General features: G+C 33.8%; 2 protein-coding genes across 2 annotated transcripts; both read left to right on the top strand.

The window, feature by feature from the left end:
• Nucleotides 1-386: 386 nt before the first annotated feature.
• On the top strand, nt 387-4,487 carry LOC130657863 (uncharacterized protein K02A2.6-like). Its single transcript, XM_057460856.1, has one exon. The coding sequence runs from the start codon at nt 387-389 to the stop codon at nt 4,485-4,487; it is 4,101 nt and encodes a 1,366-aa protein (XP_057316839.1).
• A 10,637-nt stretch (nt 4,488-15,124) lies between these two features.
• On the top strand, nt 15,125-17,298 carry LOC130656723 (uncharacterized). The gene is made up of 2 exons (XM_057459638.1): nt 15,125-15,289; nt 17,088-17,298. Exons 1-2 carry the CDS (start codon nt 15,143-15,145, stop codon nt 17,262-17,264), a joined length of 324 nt encoding a protein of 107 aa, XP_057315621.1. The 5' UTR covers nt 15,125-15,142; the 3' UTR covers nt 17,265-17,298.
• The last annotated feature ends 5,022 nt before the right edge of the window (nt 17,299-22,320 follow it).

Raw genomic sequence — 22,320 nt, 5'->3', positions numbered from 1 at the left:
ACTGCCTGTAATATATTTTACTAGGTATATATCGGATGCCGTGAGTTTCGCCTGGCTCTCTAAACACGATCCAAGATGGTGTCACAGCATCTGATATCAGACTTTATGTTTATATGTGATTAGCTCCTTTTATCAGAAGAATACTTTTTATCTGATGATAGATAACTACTACAAATTGGCGACGAGGATTCCAAGAACTCATGGAGAGGTATATTTCATAATTACAAAGCAATCTCGCGTGAAACAAGACGTGTGAATTTTCGAATCAAAACAACAAATTTTGTTGACTCTTACTGTGCGAAAGGAAACTTTGCTAGGCTGTCCTTTGTAATTTCAAGCGATAGTTATACTTGTGCGCGCGCTCTGAGCATTTCTGTGCAGCTAGCATGTCCGTTTTGCAACTTCCAGCCATACCACCCTTTGACCCAAATGGAGAACCGACTTCAGTTGGTCAACGATGGACGAAATGGCAGACCAGTCTTAAATACTACATACTAGCAAGTGGAGTTAGGGATGATGAAAGAAAGAGGGCAATTTTACTCCACATGATTGGACCTAAATGCCAGGAAATATTTGAAACTTTCTCTGATCCTGGAACAACATTTGAAGAAGCCCTCCATAAATTTGATGAACATTTTTCAGTCAAAAAGAACATACCTTTCGAAAGGCATAAATTTCACCAAGCCTCACAACAAGTAGGGGAAAGTACGGATCAATTCATTACCCGTCTACGACAACTTTCCTTATATTGTGAATATGGATCAGAAACTGACAATGAAATCCGAGACATGGTCATAGCAAAAACATCGAATATTAAATTCCGCAAACGTTTACTTATGGAAACTGATTTGAATCTCCAGAAAACACAGGACCTTGGACGACTTTTTGAATCTGCAGAACACCAAAACAAAGAAATAGCTAATGGTAAACAAACACAACATGACACTGAAGAAGAAAGCTCTGAACAAATCAACAAACTACATGGGCGTAGACCACCTCATCGTAGCCATAGGAAACACAATGCACCACCACATCGGAACAACCCAACCAAATCATTCAACAAACCAGAATGTGGTCGCTGTGGTATGAAGAACCACAAAAGTCATGAATGTCGGAGATCAAGAGATAAAACATGTAACAAATGTGGTATTAAAGGACATTTTGCAAAAATGTGCCGCACCAAAAATAAACAGCAAGTTCATCAAACCAACCATGAAAACTCTGATGACGAAGATGAGGATATCTACCTATACAAGATGAACACTACGAAGTCAAATAACTTCCCCGTTCTAGTAAACAATAGCGAAATGACTGCTATCATTGATTCTGGAAGCACAACAAATATCATCGATTTTCGAACCTATAAACGCTTATTCAGCAACATCCAGCTTCAGAAATCCAATGCCCGAATCTACCCATACAATGCTACTAAGAAGCTCCCAATCACTGGTACCTTCAAAGCTACAGTTGCAGCAAATCACCATAAAATACTAGCAAAATTCTACGTAATACCTGGTCAAGGAGGCAATTTACTTGGTCACAAAACAGCTGAGCAGCTAGATCTATTACGAATTGGACCAGCTACAACACCCATCAACCATAGAACATTCCAGTTAGGTAGCAGAAGTCTGTCAAAAGGCATACCAGTATCAACAGAACAAGTCCTCAACAAAAACAACAAGGTATTCAAAGGAATGGGAAAACTTAACAACTTCAAACAGAAACTCCATATTGATCCAGATGTCACCCCCATCCAGCAACCAACTAGGAGACTGCCGTTTCACACCAGAAAGAAAGTTGAAGCAGAGCTCGATAGACTGCTGAAATTAGATATCATTGAGCCAGTTAATGGACCAACTTCGTGGGTTTCACCAATTGGCGCAGTACCTAAGAAAAATGGCAAAATTAGATTGTGTGTGGACATGCGCAGAGCAAACACTGCCATTATCAGAGAGAAGCATCCTATTCCAAAACTGGAAGAAATCCTACCATTATTAAATGGAGCCACTGTCTTCTCAAAAATTGACCTGCGAGAAGGCTACCATCAAATTGAGTTAGCCGAAGAAAGCAGAAACATTACTGCCTTCATTACCCATAAAGGAATTTTCAGATACAAGCGTCTCATATATGGTATTTCAAGTGCCTTTGAACATTTTCAGAAAAATATTGAAATGGTAATTGCTGATTGTGAAGGGGCAAAGAACATCTCTGATGATATTTTTATCTGGGGAAAAACACAAGCAGAGCATGACCGCAATCTCGATAAGGTTCTTCGTAATCTTTCTGAGAATGGCCTGCGTGTCAACCCAGAAAAATGTGAGTTTAGCAAGAATAAAATTTTATTTAGTGGATATACTCTCACAACAGATGGCATATCTCCAGACCCTTCCAAAGTCACTGCAGTCAACAAATTCAAAACACCAACAACATCGACAGAAGTCAGATCCTTTCTTGGTCTAGTAAATTATTGCAGTCAGTTCATCAAAGACTACAGTACATTATCAGCTCCACTGAGGAAACTCACCAAGAAAAATACACCATTCATATGGACAGATCTTGAACAGAAATCATTTGATTTACTCAAAGAAAAACTTTGCACTTCTGAAACTATGGCATTTTACAATCCTGAGGCGGAAACAGACATAATTGTTGATGCAAGTCCGTATGGTCTTGGTGCCATACTTACACAGAAACAGAAAGATGGAAACTTCAAGCCGGTAGCATATGGAAGTAGAGCATTAACACCTGTTGAACAGAGATACTCACAAACAGAACGAGAAGCTCTTGCAGTTGCCTTTGGCTGCACACACTTTCACTTTTTCATATATGACCGTGACTTCGATATCACCACTGATCACAAGAGTCTTTTGCACGTAATGTCACCAACTTCCACATCTCCACCACCGAGGATCCAGAGATGGCTTCTTCGCATACAAGGGTATAACTACAAATTAAAATACATTCCTGGTGCCAAAAATGCTGCTGACATACTATCAAGAGACCCTGTTTGTACAGACAGTGAAGGAGAAACTGACGACTCAATTGAATCCTTTATCAACTTTACAGCAGCAGAAGCAGTACCTAAAAGCTGCAATATCGAAGAGATACAAGATGAAACTGCAAAAGACATCATTCTTCAAAAAGTCACCAAAGCCATTAACTCGAAGGCCTGGCCAAAAGATTCTGCTTTGAATCCATACAGACATGCAAAGCATGAGTTATCCTTTGTGAATAACATTTTACTCAAAGGACAACGAATTGTCATCCCAAGCACTCTACAACAGAAAATGTTGCAGATAGCACATGCTACGCATCAAGGAACAACCAAAACTAAACTACTATTACGTGAAAAAGTTTGGTGGCCGCTGATGAACAAACAAATCGAAGATCTAACACTTACCTGTCATGCCTGCCAAGTAACTGCACCCTCCACCACCAGGCATGAACCGTCACAACCAACAGAAATTCCCAAACAACCTTGGAACACTATTGCAATGGACATTCAAGGCCCTTATCCCTCTGGTGACAACCTGTTAGTTTTGATTGATTACAGATCCAGATACCCAATAGTTTCTTCTATCAAGAACACTGGTGTGCAAAACATAATAAATGTTATGAAGCAAACCTTTAGTATTTTTGGTTATCCAAAAACAATTGTAACTGACAACGGTTCACAATTCACGTCCTTCAAATTCAGCCGATACCTTCAACAACATGGTATAAAACACCGGCGTACAACTCCATACTGGCCACAAGCTAATGGTGAGGTTGAGAGATTTAACCGCACATTGAAGCGACACAATCAAACTGCTGTCATCACTGGAAAGGATTGGCGTAAAACTCTTGACACATTCCTTTTGAGTTACCGAACCACACCTCATACCGTAACTAAAGTTCCACCTGCAACACTGATGTTCGGTAGACCGCTAACGAATGATCTTCCTGACGTTAGTCAACTTGTGAAAAGCAACAGTGAATTGGATATAGAAGTAAACAAGAATGATGAAAAGCACAAACAGAAATCCAAGGAAAACACCGACCAGAACCGCAAGGCAAAAACTGTCACTTTTGAAGTCGGACAAAAGGTATTGTTGAAAAATCTTACCGACAACAAAAACAAACTTTCACCGCCCTGGTTAAAGGAAGTCTTCACCATCATTAAAGTATACAAACGAAGCATCATGGTTCGAAACAAGGAAGGAAAAACGTTTCTACGAGCAAACGGACACGCGAAACTGTATAGATCTGCGAAGGGTAAGCAATCGAGTGTTTCTAACGCGCGAAACAGGGCAGACCCTTGTACCTGCTCAAGCAATGCGAATTTTGATGAGAACCAACAATCTAAACCGAATGATGGCCATAACAAAGAAGAAGATCTATACGAAAAGAAAAACCACAAGAACGGTGCAAAAACCTACCCGAAACGACAAAGAAAAACTACAGAGCGTTACGTCATCATCAATCCGAAGCGCAAGAAGAAGACTTAGAGAAAAAAATAAGAACGATAACAAGATAATGATAACAAGAACGATAATGATAAACGATGTATATATATAGCAGACGAACGATACGATGTATATAGTAAAAGACCGATGTGTATAGCTGAAGAACAAAAACGTTTTATGTACGTGCAGAGGAACTGAGTTGAAAAGCAAATATGTGAACATGTTATAAAACAAACAATCAAGAAATCAACAACAATAACTTCGAGAAAAAGAGGGATTGTAATATATTTTACTAGGTATATATCGGATGCCGTGAGTTTCGCCTGGCTCTCTAAACACGATCCAAGATGGTGTCACAGCATCTGATATCAGACTTTATGTTTATATGTGATTAGCTCCTTTTATCAGAAGAATACTTTTTATCTGATGATAGATAACTACTACACTGCCAACATAAAATATGCCAATTACCTGCTTCTCGTCTTCAAACCGGTGTTTTACTTTGCAAATTTATATTTTGTTTTCCGATTGCATACTTCAATATACGAACAAAAGTTGTTTTTAGGAGAGAAGATGTCCAAGATTTTTTGTTAAGTGGTAACAGGGCAGCAATTGTTGTCTACTGTTTGCAGTTTATCACAGAATAAATTCTCTGTGTTTAAATCAATGTATTTGATTTATGACTTCAGAAATAAACTAACTAAAATAAGAAAATATGCCACCTTTACGCAAAAAAAACACAAATTCAGTTGACATAGAAAAAATATATTGTTATGAAGATTTAGATCCGGATTTCCTGAGAAAGTAAGTTACTGGAAAAGATATTGGTGAGTTTTGTAGTAACGGTTTCTATGAGGTCAGCCAGAAGTTTTACAAAGTTCACCCAAGATCCAGTCTCTATATCCCTCGTGTTACAATTACCTTATTCGTACTAATTTTCACGCATTTTAATTTTTGCGCAGTGAAGAAAATCTATTTCTACCCTATTATATTGTGCGCAAGTTGAAACTATAATAACAAGAAAAAAATAGTAAAATTTAGGGCTTTAGACAAAACGTATATTTTTGCGTGAAACTTTTTGTGTAGAATTTCTTTACTAAATTTTGCACACTAACAAAAATGTGCAAAAATTAGTAGCAATAAGATATGTGTACCTTGGCGTCACATTTGAAGCCCCTGTGCTACCTATGGATACCCCCAAGTTACAAAATGCTGACATTGATAAATGAGTAATTCGGATCCATTTTATATTTACTTGCACATGCTTGCATGATTATGTAAAAGCTAGATTTTGGAGTGCAGAATAACTGCCAACATTCCAAATCTTGTTCTTTTCATAATTTGGTTAATGATTGCGAAAAAGTTGACAGTTGGCATGTACCTTCAAAATTACCTTTTAGATACTACTTTTTAGTATTGATGAAATGGAAAAGATCAAATGTTATAGCTCTGCATGGTTGTTGTGTTTATTTTCAGGCTTTGGTGTTTTTATTACTGCAGAACTTGAAGCTGATGATTTTTATTATTGAGTATAGCATTCATAGAGGCACAAAGGTAAGAGATTACATACGACAGGAAGAAACTGGGAAGTTTTTTATACTTTTGTGAAAAGCAGTGATAAACGTGTATTTAATTTTACAATTTTAATGTGTGGGAGCTGTTATGTGACAAGAGTGAGGCACGGAAGCAGGTTAAAGCCATCATATTTAAATAAATTGATGTATATTATGTTGATAGATATTATATGTGTATTTTTGTGTTTTCCTCGAAACCAAATATAGATGAAAATACGGTGACAGATATGCATTTTTACAGCTTCCCCCCTGTTCTAGTAATACCATCTCAAATAACATTAATCATTGCAAATAATAATCAAAATATGTTCTAATTTTCTATTGCTGGAAATGTTTATTACTACACCAGTGTACTTTTCTTTTAGCACTCATGCAACTAAAATGGGGTAGTTTATCAGCGATTCCCCAAAACCAAATACCGAAATGCTCCGCCCTTATGTTGAGAAGAAAACAAAGTTGTGCCTGTTTGATACAGTTAAAATTGATCAGCATGATGAAATTCCGTGTGGTGGAAATCTTATCCTAAAATGGTGTGTTCTAAGAATCTGCATAACAGCTGTTTTTCAAGAAAAGTTCTTCGTAATCATTTGACATCTGACCTCTAGCAGAAATATCTGCATCCACTACACCTGACACTCTTGCCTTCGCCGTCTAATGTTGATCTTCAAGTAAATTTGTCAGTGCAACAATGCTTTAGAAAGGTATAATTTTATTTTCATGCTGTAAATTGTTCTTATGTAATCGTTGTTTAGTGCCATTGACGCGATTTAGTGTGCAATTTAATTTTGTGTGGGATATTATTAAACAATCACTTTGGCCATCAAACAACTTATATTTTTAGTATGTTATAGCTGAAGAATTGCAATTATTTAGATAAAGTTATCGAAATTGATGATGAGAAAGAAAACGTTAATAAATGGTAAATATCTCTGAAACGTTTGCACAAGGTTCTTTCACAAACACTAGTAGTTGACAGTCTTGATGAACGCAAAAACACTTCATTAAAACTGCGTGTTCTAAATGGTTAATAGGGTAAAAACAACTATTACACTACACATTTCACTTCGAAGCTATATAACAGACATACAACTAGACTATAGAGACATCACCAGTCGTGCAGTTCGTTGCCATGAATATGTCAATGCAATGTTTGTTGTTGCATTAACTGTTGTGGAGATTTCCAAACACAAAAAGGTATGTACTACTCTTATGCAAGAATATCCCAAATAAGTCCTAATTTCATAATCAACTAAAAATAATAAGTTATAAGTTGTACTAGTGTATATACTATGTGAGTTGCACTTAATTTACCTTAATTAACCTGTTTTTCATCAATATATGCTCTCGTTCATCCCAATCATCCCAATTATCTTGCATATGGACTTGTGTGACAGGAATTTGATGGAATGAAGAGGCAACAATAAGGATGGATATGCCCTGAGAACACCAAGCTTCTATTACTTGCGTGTTTGCTTGTTTAGGTCATATAGCTGCAATAGTAATGTCTTGAGAAGGTCACATAGCAACTTTTAAAAAGCATAGCTAATTTCATGCATTTCATATTTGCTTTGTTATCTTTTTTAGTTCTGGAATAAAAAAAAGGTTGATGAGAGTGAAAAAAATAAAGTATCAAAACATGGCTCTATGTTCAGAGACGAACATACATTAAAAACAGTTTTATCAGAACCAGTACATAAAGTGCCAGAAATTGTAACGAGTAAAATACCAGAGTTCGATGGTGTTTTAGATAGGGAGTTTGGAGAATTGTCACCTGAACTGAGAAATGAAAATGTTGAAGAATGCGCAAGCAGTAACACGGCTGAGCTTGATTCTGTTTCGCAAAAATGAAGCAAAGAAATATGACGTAGGATTCGCAGGATTGCCTGGAATGAGAGACAAAGTAGAAGAAACTCTAATTACTAAAGTGCTTGAGTTGGCCATTTTTAAATCATAAACTTAAAGCAGGTCCACCTGGGCTAACATTGGCACGTCAAGAAGTAATTACAAGCAAATTTCAGCGGGATCACCCCGCTGAAATTGATTCTGTTTCGAAATATTGAGGAAGGGAAAAAAACATAGGACATGCGGAATTGCATGAAATAGGCAATGAAGTAGAAGAAAGTCTGAGTAATAAAATACCTGAGCTGGGTCATGTTTAAAATTATAAGGTTAAAGCCAGTGCACTTGGGCTAACAGAGACATGTCTAGAAGCAATTACAAGCAGTAACGTAGCCGAACTTAATGGAGAAGAACATGAGGTTGATTTTGTTTCAACAACTAATGTCTCCACAACTGCTGCTTTTCGAAAATTATCTTTTTCAATTGCTTTATTTATTTATTAACAGCAGCTGCATTTCCTTCGAACAGATTTTTTAAATAAGTCATCTTCTGTACATCGGCTAAATCTTTATTTCTGTCGATGCCCCTCTCAAAGATATCAATAAAACACTGCCAGTTTTGTGGCTGTCCGTCAAACAGTTTTATTTTTAATCCTGGAAGTTTGACTCTGTATTTACTCGTACTCGGTGTGGTGATAACGGAAGGAGGTTCTTGTTTCTCTTTATCTACAAATTCATTTATGTTCAAGAAACATCTCTTAAATGCGATTGCATATTCTGGAGGCAAGTCTATTATTTTTTTTATCAATTTTTCGAATAATTATTACTTTTTATTTGCCAAATGCATATTGTTTTAAGGGCTGTAGAAGTAGCAGACAAAAAAACGAACCTAAGTGAAAAACACACAAATTCTCAAAAACATTAAATTAGATAATGGTATCTACCCGCTTTACAATTGCTAGTGAAGTCAATAAATTACGCTGAAGCAATCATTCTGTCTCGAATCGTACTTTTTTGTTTAACATTCGCAATGTTTAAAGGCAATTAATTTCGACATATATCGCAACCAAATCTCGTAAAGTTCACGGGAAATAGTGAAACGCAATTTCTTTGTTAAGTGGCGTCATTTGCAAAGAGTGAGCCAATTGCGCACAGCTTTCAGATCTATTTACAGGACACTTTGATTACACTCACATGGGCAAGGAATGTACACACAAAATTTAGTACTAATACAGGAAAACCAGTGGTATGTTTACAAAAGAGATTAACCTCGACGTTGTTTGATGTTGTTCTTACAGGTAGCTTACCTTCCCTATAGCTACATTTAGGATTAAACTAGCAATTATCTAAAATATTAATTCCCTTGCATTTTGGGTTAAAACATTGTTTTAGAGGGCATATGCAGTTGATATATGTACCAAAATAATTAAATTTCGCATAATTCGATTTTGTCGTAACCTCTCATTTTTTACATTTTGATTAAACTTTTTTGGGAGACCGTCGGTATGCGATGGACCAAAATAAGAGATTTTAGTATTATTTACAATTTGTATTTTGTGTTGCAAATTTGGTGCAAAATTTGACATAAAGTGAACTTATAGATTGATTGCTGTTGTTTAACATGACTCATTATGACTTTTATATATATTTTATGAAAACATTTGTGACAAAATACTATATGAGATTTGAAATTTTGTTTACTTTATTGATAGTAAAACAGCATCCAAGTTGCTGAAAGTACTTTATTAATTTCAGGCTTAAACACCGTTTTTTTGTTGACATTTTCTCTAAAGTTTAGTGAGGAAGGACCGTATGCAGTATATCAAAAAAACGTTTTATTGCATTATAATTTTTCCTTGCAATCCCTTTTTAACACCTTAGATAAGAATTTCTACTTAGGTACAATTTATTGTTTATCTTTCACATTTTGTGTCAACCTTTGGCAGGGTTTGCAATAAACTAACTGATTTTAACATATACAATCAGAGAGATTTGTGTTTGAGATTGATCAGCTTTTTTTTGTATATATGTGACGTTTTGAGTGATTTAAATTTTATGGGTGAGATGTATGTTGAAATGCTTTTGAAAACTTCTTTCCGAGTAATTTTCGCATTTGTCAGATGGTCAGAGAAGTAATTTTAGTAGATATAGATTTTAAATGTCACATATATACTGCAGTTGTTGGGCACCTTTAATTTTTTTGGTCATTTATATAATAACGCAGATTGTAAGATTTGCACTGCTGTATTGTTTGTTTTTTGATGGACGTATATCTGCTACATAAATTAAATGTGAATACAATGGATTCTTCCACGGGAAACAGCTAGTTAGTTAATAATTAGTCAAATGGGTCAAGTTTAAATATTAAACTTTTTCTCTCTAGCTAGCTAGACTAAGTGTGAAAGAACAAGACTAAGATTTTTTTTTTAAATTGCAGTTTTTAGCCTTTTAGCTACACATATTTGAGAACACTTGCAGGAAATTCATTATTCCTCAAGTATGGGTAAAATGGAAGATTTTCTTATAAAATAACATCGGAATAATTTAAAAATTTCCAAGATAACCTTTGGCAATTTATGATTTTTCGCGCTGAGATTTTTTTAGGTTTAAAACCAATGCCCCACAGAGTGTGTAAATATTTCGTTCTTACCCTATTGTCGCTAAGCTATGCAACAACTCCTTATCTTCAAGAAATTGAAAACACATAAAGAATAAAAGATTTTTAACAAATTGTTTTAAAAGTTTTTTAAACCAATTAGTCCATGCAGCCATTTTGGTTTCAGCGGCTTAAAAAACATGCTTTTCGTAACAAGTAAAAGTCCTTTAAATTTAGTAAGAAATGAAGTAATGACTTGAAACTTGTATTATATGTTTGAGACTAATATGACCAAAAAAAGTCTAAAAAAAAATCACTGGTATTGCAGTTCCTAAGTTCCTCAAATTGGCCATTCTTGGAGACTCCGAAAAACTTTTTTCGCATATCAATTTTGATAAGATACATGTACACAAAATATTAAAAGTGATTCTCAGGATTAAAATAAGTCTGATATATGAAATGTGTCCTAGGTTTAGGACCAAATATTCAATTTAAATTTTATGCCGTACAAATGAAGTTGTGAGAAAGTTATGTTGTATAGTTTCCAAAAAAACATTATTTCATAAAAGAAACCTGAAAATCTACAGAAATTTATTTATGAAAAGAAGGTTTCTGTTCTTTTGTGACAACATATCTGATCAACATACAAAGTCTTGCATACTTTACTAGCTATATACTTAAGTCTTGACTGTTCACTGTTATGGGAAGATAGTAAAAGAAAATAGCTAGCTACCTTTATTTAATGAGCTCTTTTCCATATCACATGTTCACAATTAACCGTGACGGCTCAGAATAATAGCGCAACATAAAAACGAGATTTATTATGAACCATTTGAAATTGTAGCGGGTAAGCGCACAAATTACTTAACAATTATACATTTTTGTTTTTTTGGCTGCAATTGAGTACAACATCAATCAGTTTCAGGCACTATTTCCTCATACTAAAACAGTTCATGGTTTGGAAGACTTGGATTGTTGCGTGTTCCCGATACTTATGGTATTATATACGGGAGAGTGTCATAAGGTCTCCTAGGTTCGCAAGCAAACATTTTAGCTACCCTTTCTTGACAAGGCATTATTGTGCTCTATAAATGATAGTAATAAATGTTTTTAATACTACCCCTACAATTCGAGAAATACCAATTATCCTCACAATAGATGTATATATAGCTAGCTGTCATATACTCATTATTGCCTGGTTGTTGTAGATGCAAGATAATTCTGTTTTTTCTAGCCCTGTCCAGAATTTAAACCTGGATCTCTCAATTGCATGAGTGTCATAGCCATTAGACCAAAAGGGTATAAATATATATAAAAATTTTTTACAGGTATATATGTTTATGAACTTACAGCACATATAGACTACTTTACTTTTTTTGTGGATATCAAAATTCAATTTTTTTATTAACTAAGTAGACAAGTGTTGACGTTGAAATGTCTGGTTAAGTCACAAGCAACTGTGTTACTCGTCGTTAAACGTCTGGTAATCAGACTTCTTATTCGTTAGTTCTTTGTCACTCACTCGACAAGCCCATAACTTTGATACAAACGTGATACTTCCATTGGGGGATAACCAAAGCTTTCCAAGTGTTATGATGGTTATACTGTGACCATGTTTGTAACTGTGAGATCATAGAAGAAGGGGTTTGTATGAAAACTTCAGTACCATCACGTATGGTGGGATACTCTCAAAATTGTTTAGGAATGTATTTTTAACCCATTTGTTGAGAAGGAAATAGAAACAACAGAAGAAGTTCATAATAAAGAAAGTTTATCCAAGTGGTAAAAATTCTTGAGATGTGACCAGAAGACCATTAAAACGATCAGCAATATGGTCAACAGACAAACTAACCTGCAAACGTACTAAGACAATAAAAAACTCATCCAATAAAGACAGTGATCGTTTACGACCAGGTTTGGAAAGACTTTAATTAGTGTTTTGATAAAATAAATTACCATGATTTTTACCAAGAGACTTTGAACCAGACCAATAGTGGATATGACGTAATTTTGGTTCCTAGCATGACAAAACTGATAACAGTGACTCATAGTTTCAAAAACCAGTGTAAAATTTTACTGCTTATGGATCACTTTTTATTTCTTCTAAAGACAATGCTTTGCTCTGGTGGTATGAATTGATTTCCTTGTTAAGATCCATTTTTAGCACAACAATATTATTGGAAAGTTCCTTGATGTCATCTTTTATTTTCTCCTGAAGTATACATATATTGAGCAAGGAATTTTGTGTTGAATGGAACTTGGCATACGAATGATCATGGGCTGTTGTATACTCATTTTTGTCATCGTTGAAAACATAAAAGGCGTGTGAACAAAAGTTGTACACTGCAAACCACGAGAATATTTTTGTTTTCACCCTTACTACTATTAACCTCTTTGATTTTATCTGCGTCCATCATTTTAAAAAATATGGAAATAAAATTTGACTATAAAGTTAAATTATTGTGGTAAAGTCTTCTTCTCAGCAAAAACACGCCGTGAAAAATAAAATGTTCATAATAAACCTCGTTTTTATGTTTACTGCATCGATATTCCTCTGTATTTTACGGAACCGGAACAGATATGTCAATAGGCATATTGAAAAAATGCTTGAAAAATTGTTAAAGTAGCTAGCCAACAAGTTTCAGCGCTAATCAATACAATAGACAACGTTGAGAAACCCTGGATGGTTTTGCAAAAATGTGATTCTCCCTTGTGATTTTAAGATTTTTGCTGCTGATATTAGCATATTCTAGCCCTCGAGTGCCACCCTCAGTATATGTAGGAAAAAATTATCTTTAAAAAATTGATATTTTGAGTCCTAAATAATTGATAAAGTGATTCTAAGAGGGGGAGTTAACTCCCAAAAATGTTTTTTGATATTTTCTTCTACCCGACATGCTGTCAAGAATCCCTTTATAAATTTTTTTTTTCTCGTACTCCAGTATTCTGAACTTGAGATCAATAGCGCGATCAAACACGGGGCACGTTTGTCTTGTTGTGTTAAAAATACAAGCCTGCTTTAAAAAGTTAAAAAAGATATTAGCCAGTAACCAAAATTAAAAGGAAAAGAAAATATAGTTATGGATCGGCCGGGGGCGGTCCGTTATAAGTTGATTAGGGAGCAATATTTCCCCAGAAATTATTCCGTTATTTTTTATGAAGTTGAATATCGGTGTGCAGTTTAGGTATCCCTTTTTATATAGTTTTTGCGAGGTCAAAAAATGCGGTACTCTTGTCGCTAGAGTTGTTCATATTAAATACATATCAACTTGTATATATGTCCATGGTATGACTAACCGCCTTTACAACTAGCAATGATGCATTGAAAAAATAATAAATATGATAGCAAAATTTCAACGACGGTGAAGAGCTAAGAGATGGTTCTTATTATTGGTGTTGCCATATTGAAAATTATTTACGTTGGTTGATATACGTTACCTGAATAACATATATAAACAAAACCGTATGTTGATGTAAAAAATCACTTTTATAGAAACAAACCCTTTTAACGAAACTGCTTACTATTATCGTGCTAATTTAAGCAAAAAACACACGAACAAATGAAATTCATGATCTAACCTTGGAGGAAAGAATACGGAAGGAGAAACAACTTCATTTCTGTACGCTTTAAATGTATTGAATTTTCTATTGTTTTTAATTTCAAAAGAATCAGTGCGTGAGGTGCTCGACCGAGTCTTTTTCGCAAAAAAATGATTAAATTCCATGTTCTCCTTTAATAGGAGCTAACTTTTTTCTATTGATATTTGACTGTAACACGCTGCAGGGACGTGATATTGGTATGGAAAGTGTGCCTAATATAAGTCGGTAAACATTGCTGTTAAAAACTTCAATAATACGTTTGGAAATAAGCGTTTAACCATGATATTAACCTATTTTTGCAGGCTTGAGTATACCACTTTGATCATGAAAAATAATATAGATAGATATGCGCCGGACGTGTGCCGACAAAATGTGTGCTGGATTGATGTTTATTCTAACTAAAGAAATAACTTCTTATAACAGAACGTCGTTTTAAAACGAGATATAAACTTTTTCGTTTTGTTTACAAAAGTGTGGAGCATGTTAACATAAGAACAAAAGAAATTTTACCGATTTCAATATGGCTTCTTGTTTTGATAATATTATCAAATTCATCATCAAATTATCTAATTATTTTTATAACCAATCATAGTTGCAAATTGTTATTCACGAATAATTTAGTCACACAACCGCCAAAATTTCAAATTAAGTTTCTATACAGACACCTGCTAGAACCTCACGCAGTGTTTCAATAGATTTAAAAGAGTTGTTTCTCCTTCCGTATTCTTTCCTCCAAGATCTAACACGTAATAAGAAACATAAATAGTTAATTCCGTTCAGCCAAAAACTTTAATTTTTTGATTACTTCTTTTTGTAAACAGTTTCTGTTTTAAAGACAGTCTTCATTGTGAAAAGCTTTTCTTCATATTGGGTAAGAACGTAAGAAGTGCAATGGCATCAAAAATGGGGCTATTATTTTCAACACTGTTGATATGTATCGTATGCATTAGTAAGGGATATATATTACGATTGTCTGAATGCAACAAGTTTAATGCTGTCTTTGATGTTGTATTCAACAATTTTCTTCTGATAAATACGACATATTCTTTGGTTAAAAACGTCGAACTGAAAAAGTGTTTGATTATATGCATGCAATATCCAAAGTGCAAATCATTTAGCTACATGTTTCATCACTCACAATGCCGAATACACCATTCCACTAGAACTGACACTGGAAGTAACTTACAAAAGGAAAATGGATGGACACACTATGAAACCAATGAGAATGCAACGAACGTGAGTCGTTTAGACTGCTTTTAAGGCCTTATTCGTTCATTTGGAAGAAAGTAATGCGTTTGATAAAAATATAGTCACTGGGCACCATAGATTTTGTAAAAAACTGCTTTAATTTTATATATACCTGATAGACAAACTGATTTACGAAATTTCAATATCCATAGTTTCATCTTATTAAGAAAAATATGTTGCAGCAATACAACCTGCTTTCGAGGGCCTGCTGTTTCTCATTTATGTCTGAATGAGGAGACGGACATTTTCGTCTCGCCGACCAGACATAAAAAAGCAACAACAGGCGCTTGGAACGAGGTCATTGACAAAATCATTGTAAAGGCGAAAGCGAAAGATTTTGGAAATCGAAAATGATTTATAAAACTTCTAGCATTTTTAGCTATCCCCAAACCCTTAAACTTAACCCTATGGGGGTAGTCTCAAGTACCAAAAAAATATAATAAACAAAGTAAATAATCGAAATTATACGGTTTATCTTATTTTCCGCTTTTCTCACTTTTTATTCGGTTTCTTCCTATATCTTCCTATTAAGAGCTTTTTTTTCTCGGTGATTTAAAGATCTTAAATTGTATACATATTCCACTCAGGCTGCAAGTATTCCAAGCGTGTTCTTATATTCTGAACATCAAGTTAACAGCACATTTTAATTTTTTTGATCTCGAATCTAGGTTTATACACATTTCACAAAATTGTAACACACAAAAAATCCTGCCCTGAAAATCATTTTCAGAAAAACTTCATACTTGACATAGTTTTTGTTGTTGTTTGGTTTAGCAGTTCCTAGCCTTATTGTTCTCATAAAATAGTTTTTGTTAAAAAAGTATAACGTTGTTTAAAGAAACAACTTGTATGCACTAGATGATAATCAAGCGACGTGGAGAATTCCATAAAAACATCAATATTCAATATTCAAATATCAATATTCAACTTCATAAAAAATAAAGGAATAATCATTGATTAATAAATAAGATTTTCTATCTTTTTCTTGAGCACTGATGAGTCGCTATAGCAAGAGGTGTGATGACATAGCAAATATGGTTACCGAACCTAAAAGTACACACAGCATTTCTGTAAAAACACTTACGAGAAATTTTTAACGTCGGTCAATTCAAAACTGATTGATTAAACTTTAATGATAAGAAGAAGAGAAAGCACGTAACTATTCACTTGTTAACGTTTTATACCTGTGAGCCGTCCAATTGAATTTTTAGTGCTTGGTCTTTCCACTTCAAAAACAAACCTCGTTCCCAGAGCATTTTGCTTTAAGATGAGGTAATACCGGTGATAAAGTTTTGACACACGTTGGTCATATGACTGCTTATAATTTATAATTACTACGCTTTGGAAAATATTTATGCTAGTCATTTGCCCTGCTAAAAAAATATATCTGTCATGCACGGGAGTTTTTTTGTAAAAATCAAGAACAAAAATGATATATGGTAACGATGAGGCAAGACAAAAGATTTTTCCATAGCTTTAGGAAATCTTATTTGAAAGATTTTTAATTTTACATGGAATAAGCAAGACCTACATGTTATAAGATTGAAAAATGAGAAAATGGTTACAAGCGGAACCAAAGAAGTATTTTAACAAATGTGTTAAAGAGGCAAAATCTGTAACTTTCTAAGCAAAGAACAAAATGAACCGTCTTAAACGTTTCTAAATTAGGTGCGCGAAAAACACACTCTAGATGTCCATAAAACAAGGTTTTTATAAGTTTATGTAATTAGTAACTAAGTAATGTAAAAATATGTCTGGGGTACGCAAATTTATTTTTTTTATTTAGGTCGGCCCTGTTTGTGAAGAAAGAAAACCATGCAACTTCGGGAAATGTGTGGATACATGTGATGATAAAGGCTACAAATGTGAATTTACCTGTTCGGGTAAGAACTACGAAAAAACAATTAGAGTTGAAATACACTCCGAGTTGATTAAGTTAAGTGCCTTTCGAAAAAACATTTGACAACAGATTTTTGAAAACTAAATGCTTGATGAAAAATGTGCTTCTCCCCCATCGGTGTTATAACGCTGTCGCTCACTTGGTTTTAAAGATGATTTTTAGGCTGGTCCTCAATTTATACACCGGAATCATTTCTTAAGATCTTTATATTCACAGGTTCACTATTTGGTCACAACCGGTATGTTTGTCGCAAGTCTCCAGTGTTTTTGATTTCAATAACTTATCAATTTGGTGCTTTACTTTTAAATTTCTTAGTTTAACCCTAATCTCTTACAGGACAATTAAAAATCATGTCTCGAATGATAACCGACCATAAAATTATTTGCTAAATTCCATCGTTTAGCATATATTTGTCGATATTTGCTGCTACTTATGTAAGTCTCCTATGAAGCAACCTTTTCGAGTTTCCGTTCAAAAATTCCAGAAAATTTATAGATTTCGTAAGAATTTATTTTTAAACCTTTTTCGCGATAATTTAATTGGTGAATCAGATGTAAAAATTCTGCTCGAAACAATATCTGACATTAAAATTATTCCTAGTATAGAGAATATTTTATCTACCCATCATGTCTCGAACATTTAATTCAGTCCATACCGATAACTATCGCTTCGGTGGTTAAGACCTTGCATACTGGATTAATACTTTAATTTCAAGCAATATTTTTAATACAGTCTTAAGAAATAGTTAATATTGTATTTGGGTCTGTTAATGACGGCGAGCTCATATTCTATTTACGGCCGGTTCGGTTCTCATATGAATACGTGCATTTTATAAGGTTTTAGGAAATATGGCGAGACCTGTGCGTGTAAAATATATAGAAATGCATAAGGGTGCCATAATATAGGAGCATTTGGCGAATTCAGTTTGTAGTTTCAGGATTGTTTTTCAATTTCTTTCAAGCACTTTCCTATTCTCTTAAGAATGGAGAAACTAAAAATAAACACAAAAAACAACAACAAAAGAACAAATAAAATAATGTAAAATAAAATGACAGTTCAGGATCAACTTTTCATAGTCATTTAAACAAATAAAAATAAAGGATGACGTTGGTAGTATAAAAATATTTCTTAGGTGAATGGATTTTATTGAAACGCAATGTCTGCTTTGGAGCACGTGCAAACGAGTTTGGAACATTTAAAATACAACATGACGCAATAATGACTGACATAAAATTGGTGCATGTTGGTGGACCTGGTGTAACGTGCGTAGAAGACACACCGCTAACAAAGTGGGGATGTCAGTATACGCGCCCCTTTGTTGTAGGAAATGTTGCGGCTGTCATTACAGATGATCAAAACAACCTACTTTACCCATCTATGGAATATCATGAAGGTTTCGGGTTCTTTACCGTACCAGGATACAACGCCAACTCTCCGTACCTCATCTTTAATGCAACAAGTCACACTGTTTACAAAGAACAGGAGCTGAGAATGCATTATGGTGAAGCTTGGACCGCTGACGGATACCTGCCTAATAACAATGGTGAATCATGTGCAGATATTTACGCGAAATTGTATAAAAAAATTCTCTTCAGTCTGAACTAAATAGAGAAATAAATTTCTTGTTTGTTGGAAAAGTATTGGTTAAATGCGATGAGTGTTCTTCTTAAACTTTAAATGAAAGAAATTGATTTTAAAGTCTTTTCACGATAAACATTTTATATTAAATTTCTATGTACATACACACGAGATTGAAAGAAGTTACTTAAAAGAAAGATCACTTTTAATGCCATGTGTTTTAGTTACAATCTATTTTTATAAAAATATTAAAAATTAGTAACAACAGCTGCAAATATTTAATGCGATATTCAGATTTATCCGGCTGAACTTCAACGACGCTGAGGAAAGTCTCAGTTTCTTATGTTAATTTCAATGTCTCATTAAACCGCGCAATAAAAGAAGCCGGAAAGTTGTTCTCGGTCCGAGCAGTGGTTATTTTGTTGTTTTATCTTTGTTTTTTTTTATTTATTTAATAGTACATATTTCTACTAGAGATAACATGCACAATAGTTGCACGAGGTTATAAAATATATTCCATAAATTCAGGAGTTTTTTTAATGACTTTAGAAATACCTTATTTAACTTTTAAATTTATTTAAAGAGTATTAAAAAAGGCTTTTTACTTCTAACTTTTTAGTTAGCACTATTAAATGTTTTTCACAGAAAAATAACAAAATTTTAGACGTTATTGTTCTTACTTTGTTGTTAATGTATAGCCATTTCCCGCCTTAATAAATTAGAACTTTTACAATGATTTGCTCTTAATTGGCTCTTAGCGAATGGTAAAGACGCAACTCCAGAATTGAACTTCATTTTGTTTTATTTATGGAAATTCCTCTTGTTCCTAAAAAAAGTTTTTTTTTTTTTTCCGAAAAGGTAGCCCGATGCTAGTGTTTATATGACAAATCGAGTTTTGTTGTTGAAGATCCACCTATATATGCGCTTTTGTAATCAAACGCGCTATTTTAAAGTTATTGTACATAGGTGGATAAAAAGAAACGAACACAACAAACCGGACATAATTTAGTGAAAAAGACAGCGAAATTTTAAATATCGTAACAACATGCAATTCTATAACATGCGCCCTAGTAGCTCATTTGTATTAAAAATATGAAAAAAAGTATAATTTAAAATTTTTGAAACTGGTGGTGGTATGTCATTCTCTGTTTAAAAAATATTGTTTTATTGTTTTTTAACAATTGGAGGTATAAAAGATAGATCATTGGTTTATTAATGTTTTGCAAATCTTTTACAAATAGACAGTGTTTTAGGTGAGATCAAAGCGCCTGAAAAAGTAAATATAATATAGCACACTATTCAATCAAGTTAACTGAGCCTTTGTTATACATTTTTAGCGAACTTTGACTTAGATAAAGTAGCAAAACTTTTGATAATTCTGCAGCAATGTCGATATTGTTTAAGGCTGCAGTACTGCTACACTGAACAGCAGAGTTCTATCGATAAGGTGATTGTTAAGTCCACAAAATAGGCCATGTATTTAATTTCGATGTTAAAGAATGGAAAATTACTTAATGAAATTACGCAACAGGTTAAACATAGAGATATAATAAAAGAGAAAGACACAACTGCAATTCATGCTATTGTACTGAGGAGCGTCCTTTATGCAGATGGTGCATCCATAAAAATTTAAAGTTTCCAAAGCTGGATTGTTGCTCTGATCCAATCATGTCAAAGAAAATATTTTGATTTTTATTTCGTTCAATCAGGGTTCACAAATGTTCCCACAACTTAGATATTTTGTAATAATTAACTGCACGTGTTAGCATAATTTAGACTTGTTTAAACGATTTTTTCAGTTGATAGCAAGGCCCTGAAAGAAAAATATAAACAAATGTCAATAAAATTTTTATCTTGAGTCATAGGTTGAAACGAATTTTACCACATAAAATATAAATATATTAGCAGTACTAAATAAGCCCAAAGATTTTGATAAATATAACACTAAGCTCACCCTTATCCAAGAACAGCCAAGTGATCTTTAAGTGGCAATAATACCATGTAAACTGTTTTGTCTATCTATACCGATAAATATTACCCGAGGTCAAAAGTATAGACCAAGCTTGAGAGGTCGATACGGTGACTGGGGGTAATATTTCTCGGAATAGATAGACAAAAACAATTTATAATGTATTTATTAACAGATGCTATTTTCCAAATGTTTGTAGAAACCAGGATTATTTTCTAAAGATCTACTTGTGACAAGGTTAGAATTTCATTGTTTCAATTTTTCAAATACATGTACAAAGGGAAAACAAAACATTCGAATAAATATATGTAGAACTTTTTTAAACTTTTTTTGAATCAAAGTTTGTTTTTCGTCAGAAGAAGAGTCACAAATCACAATCACACAAAATTCGACGTCTTTTTGCTTGTTGCTCATTGTGCTGATGAATGTTTATACTAAAAACGCAGTTATTTATGTGTGCACCATCGAACATGGATTTAAAATTATCAACATTTCTTGATGATGAGATGGATGTAGTGTTAGTGATTTTTTGCAAAGGACGTTTTTTGTTCAAACTGATTAGGCCTGACATGTGGTCTTGCTGTTCACTTGAAGCCGTGTGGTATGATTTTAAACTTTTTGATGTTTTTGTGATCACTTAATTGAGAAACGTGAATTGGATGGACGTCGTTGTTAAGAAGAGTTGAAATAGCTGTTTTTCTGGCGGAACGATTCGAGATTTTGGATTAACTACAACTTGATTTTTGATTCTTTAATAAATCAGAAGCATCAGAGGGAAATTTTCCCGATAAATGTTTACCCAAAGGTCGCTCCAAATACCAAACATTCTTTTTAACGTGCTGGGCTGGAACAACAGCTAAAATAAATTCAAACTGATTAGGTCTGACATGTGCTTATCTTGATAAATTTTGATATGTCGTTCTATTAGATTTACTTGTAACCAAAAAATCGTCGATTTTATCGTCGATTGTGAAAACTGACGTCAAGGATTAGGATGAAATAAACTCAATTCCAGTTCTTCAATGATACTTGAATCAATCATGTTGTTGTTTTTTGTAGCCTTAAAAAAAGCTGTTTTGTAAAAATATAGTTTTAAAGTAAAATTTCAAGACTTGTATTTAGCTATGGTTTCACGATTCTCTGGCAATGTTATTTGTTCATACTTATAGCTACCATTTTGGTTTCTAAGAGGTTAAAAGTTAAACCGTGCTCTATAAAGCCCGTCGTTAAGCCTTTTAATTCAATCAGCGCTACGGATTTCTTGTATTAACTGGTTGAAAATAGCTATTAGGTAAGGACATTGAGTATAACATTGAGTATAAGCTGATAAAATGTGCTCATTAAACTGTTTTACACAAAAAGCTAGAAACAAATCTGCAACAAAAGTAACATAAAACAAATAGAATTTAAGCATTTTGTATAGTGAGTGTCCGGTCAATTTTCATTTTCCCTGACTGAGATTAAAATCTCCAGACTCTCCTATGCCAAATATACTTAAAAATTAAAAACAATTAGGTGGGGATAGCTGAAAAATGAGAACAAAATAAGAAGATGAAAAGGCTAAAATTTTAC

The sequence above is a fragment of the Hydractinia symbiolongicarpus genome, chromosome 9, assembly GCF_029227915.1.
Source record: "Hydractinia symbiolongicarpus strain clone_291-10 chromosome 9, HSymV2.1, whole genome shotgun sequence".
NCBI lineage: Eukaryota > Metazoa > Cnidaria > Hydrozoa > Anthoathecata > Hydractiniidae > Hydractinia > Hydractinia symbiolongicarpus.
Note: the sequence above shows the minus strand (reverse complement) of the source record. Positions and strands in the feature narration are given on the sequence as shown.

What these genes read in the sequence shown, in the direction of transcription:
- LOC130657863 (XM_057460856.1), top strand. Translation starts at nt 387, where the DNA reads ATGTCCGTTTTGCAACTTCCAGCCATACCACCCTTTGACCCAAATGGA.
- LOC130656723 (XM_057459638.1), top strand. Translation starts at nt 15,143, where the DNA reads ATGCAATATCCAAAGTGCAAATCATTTAGCTACATGTTTCATCACTCA. An exon ending in CCAATGAGAATGCAACGAAC is followed by an intron (nt 15,290 to 17,087) that starts GTGAGTCGTTTA and finishes TTTTTTATTTAG; the next exon opens with GTCGGCCCTGTTTGTGAAGA.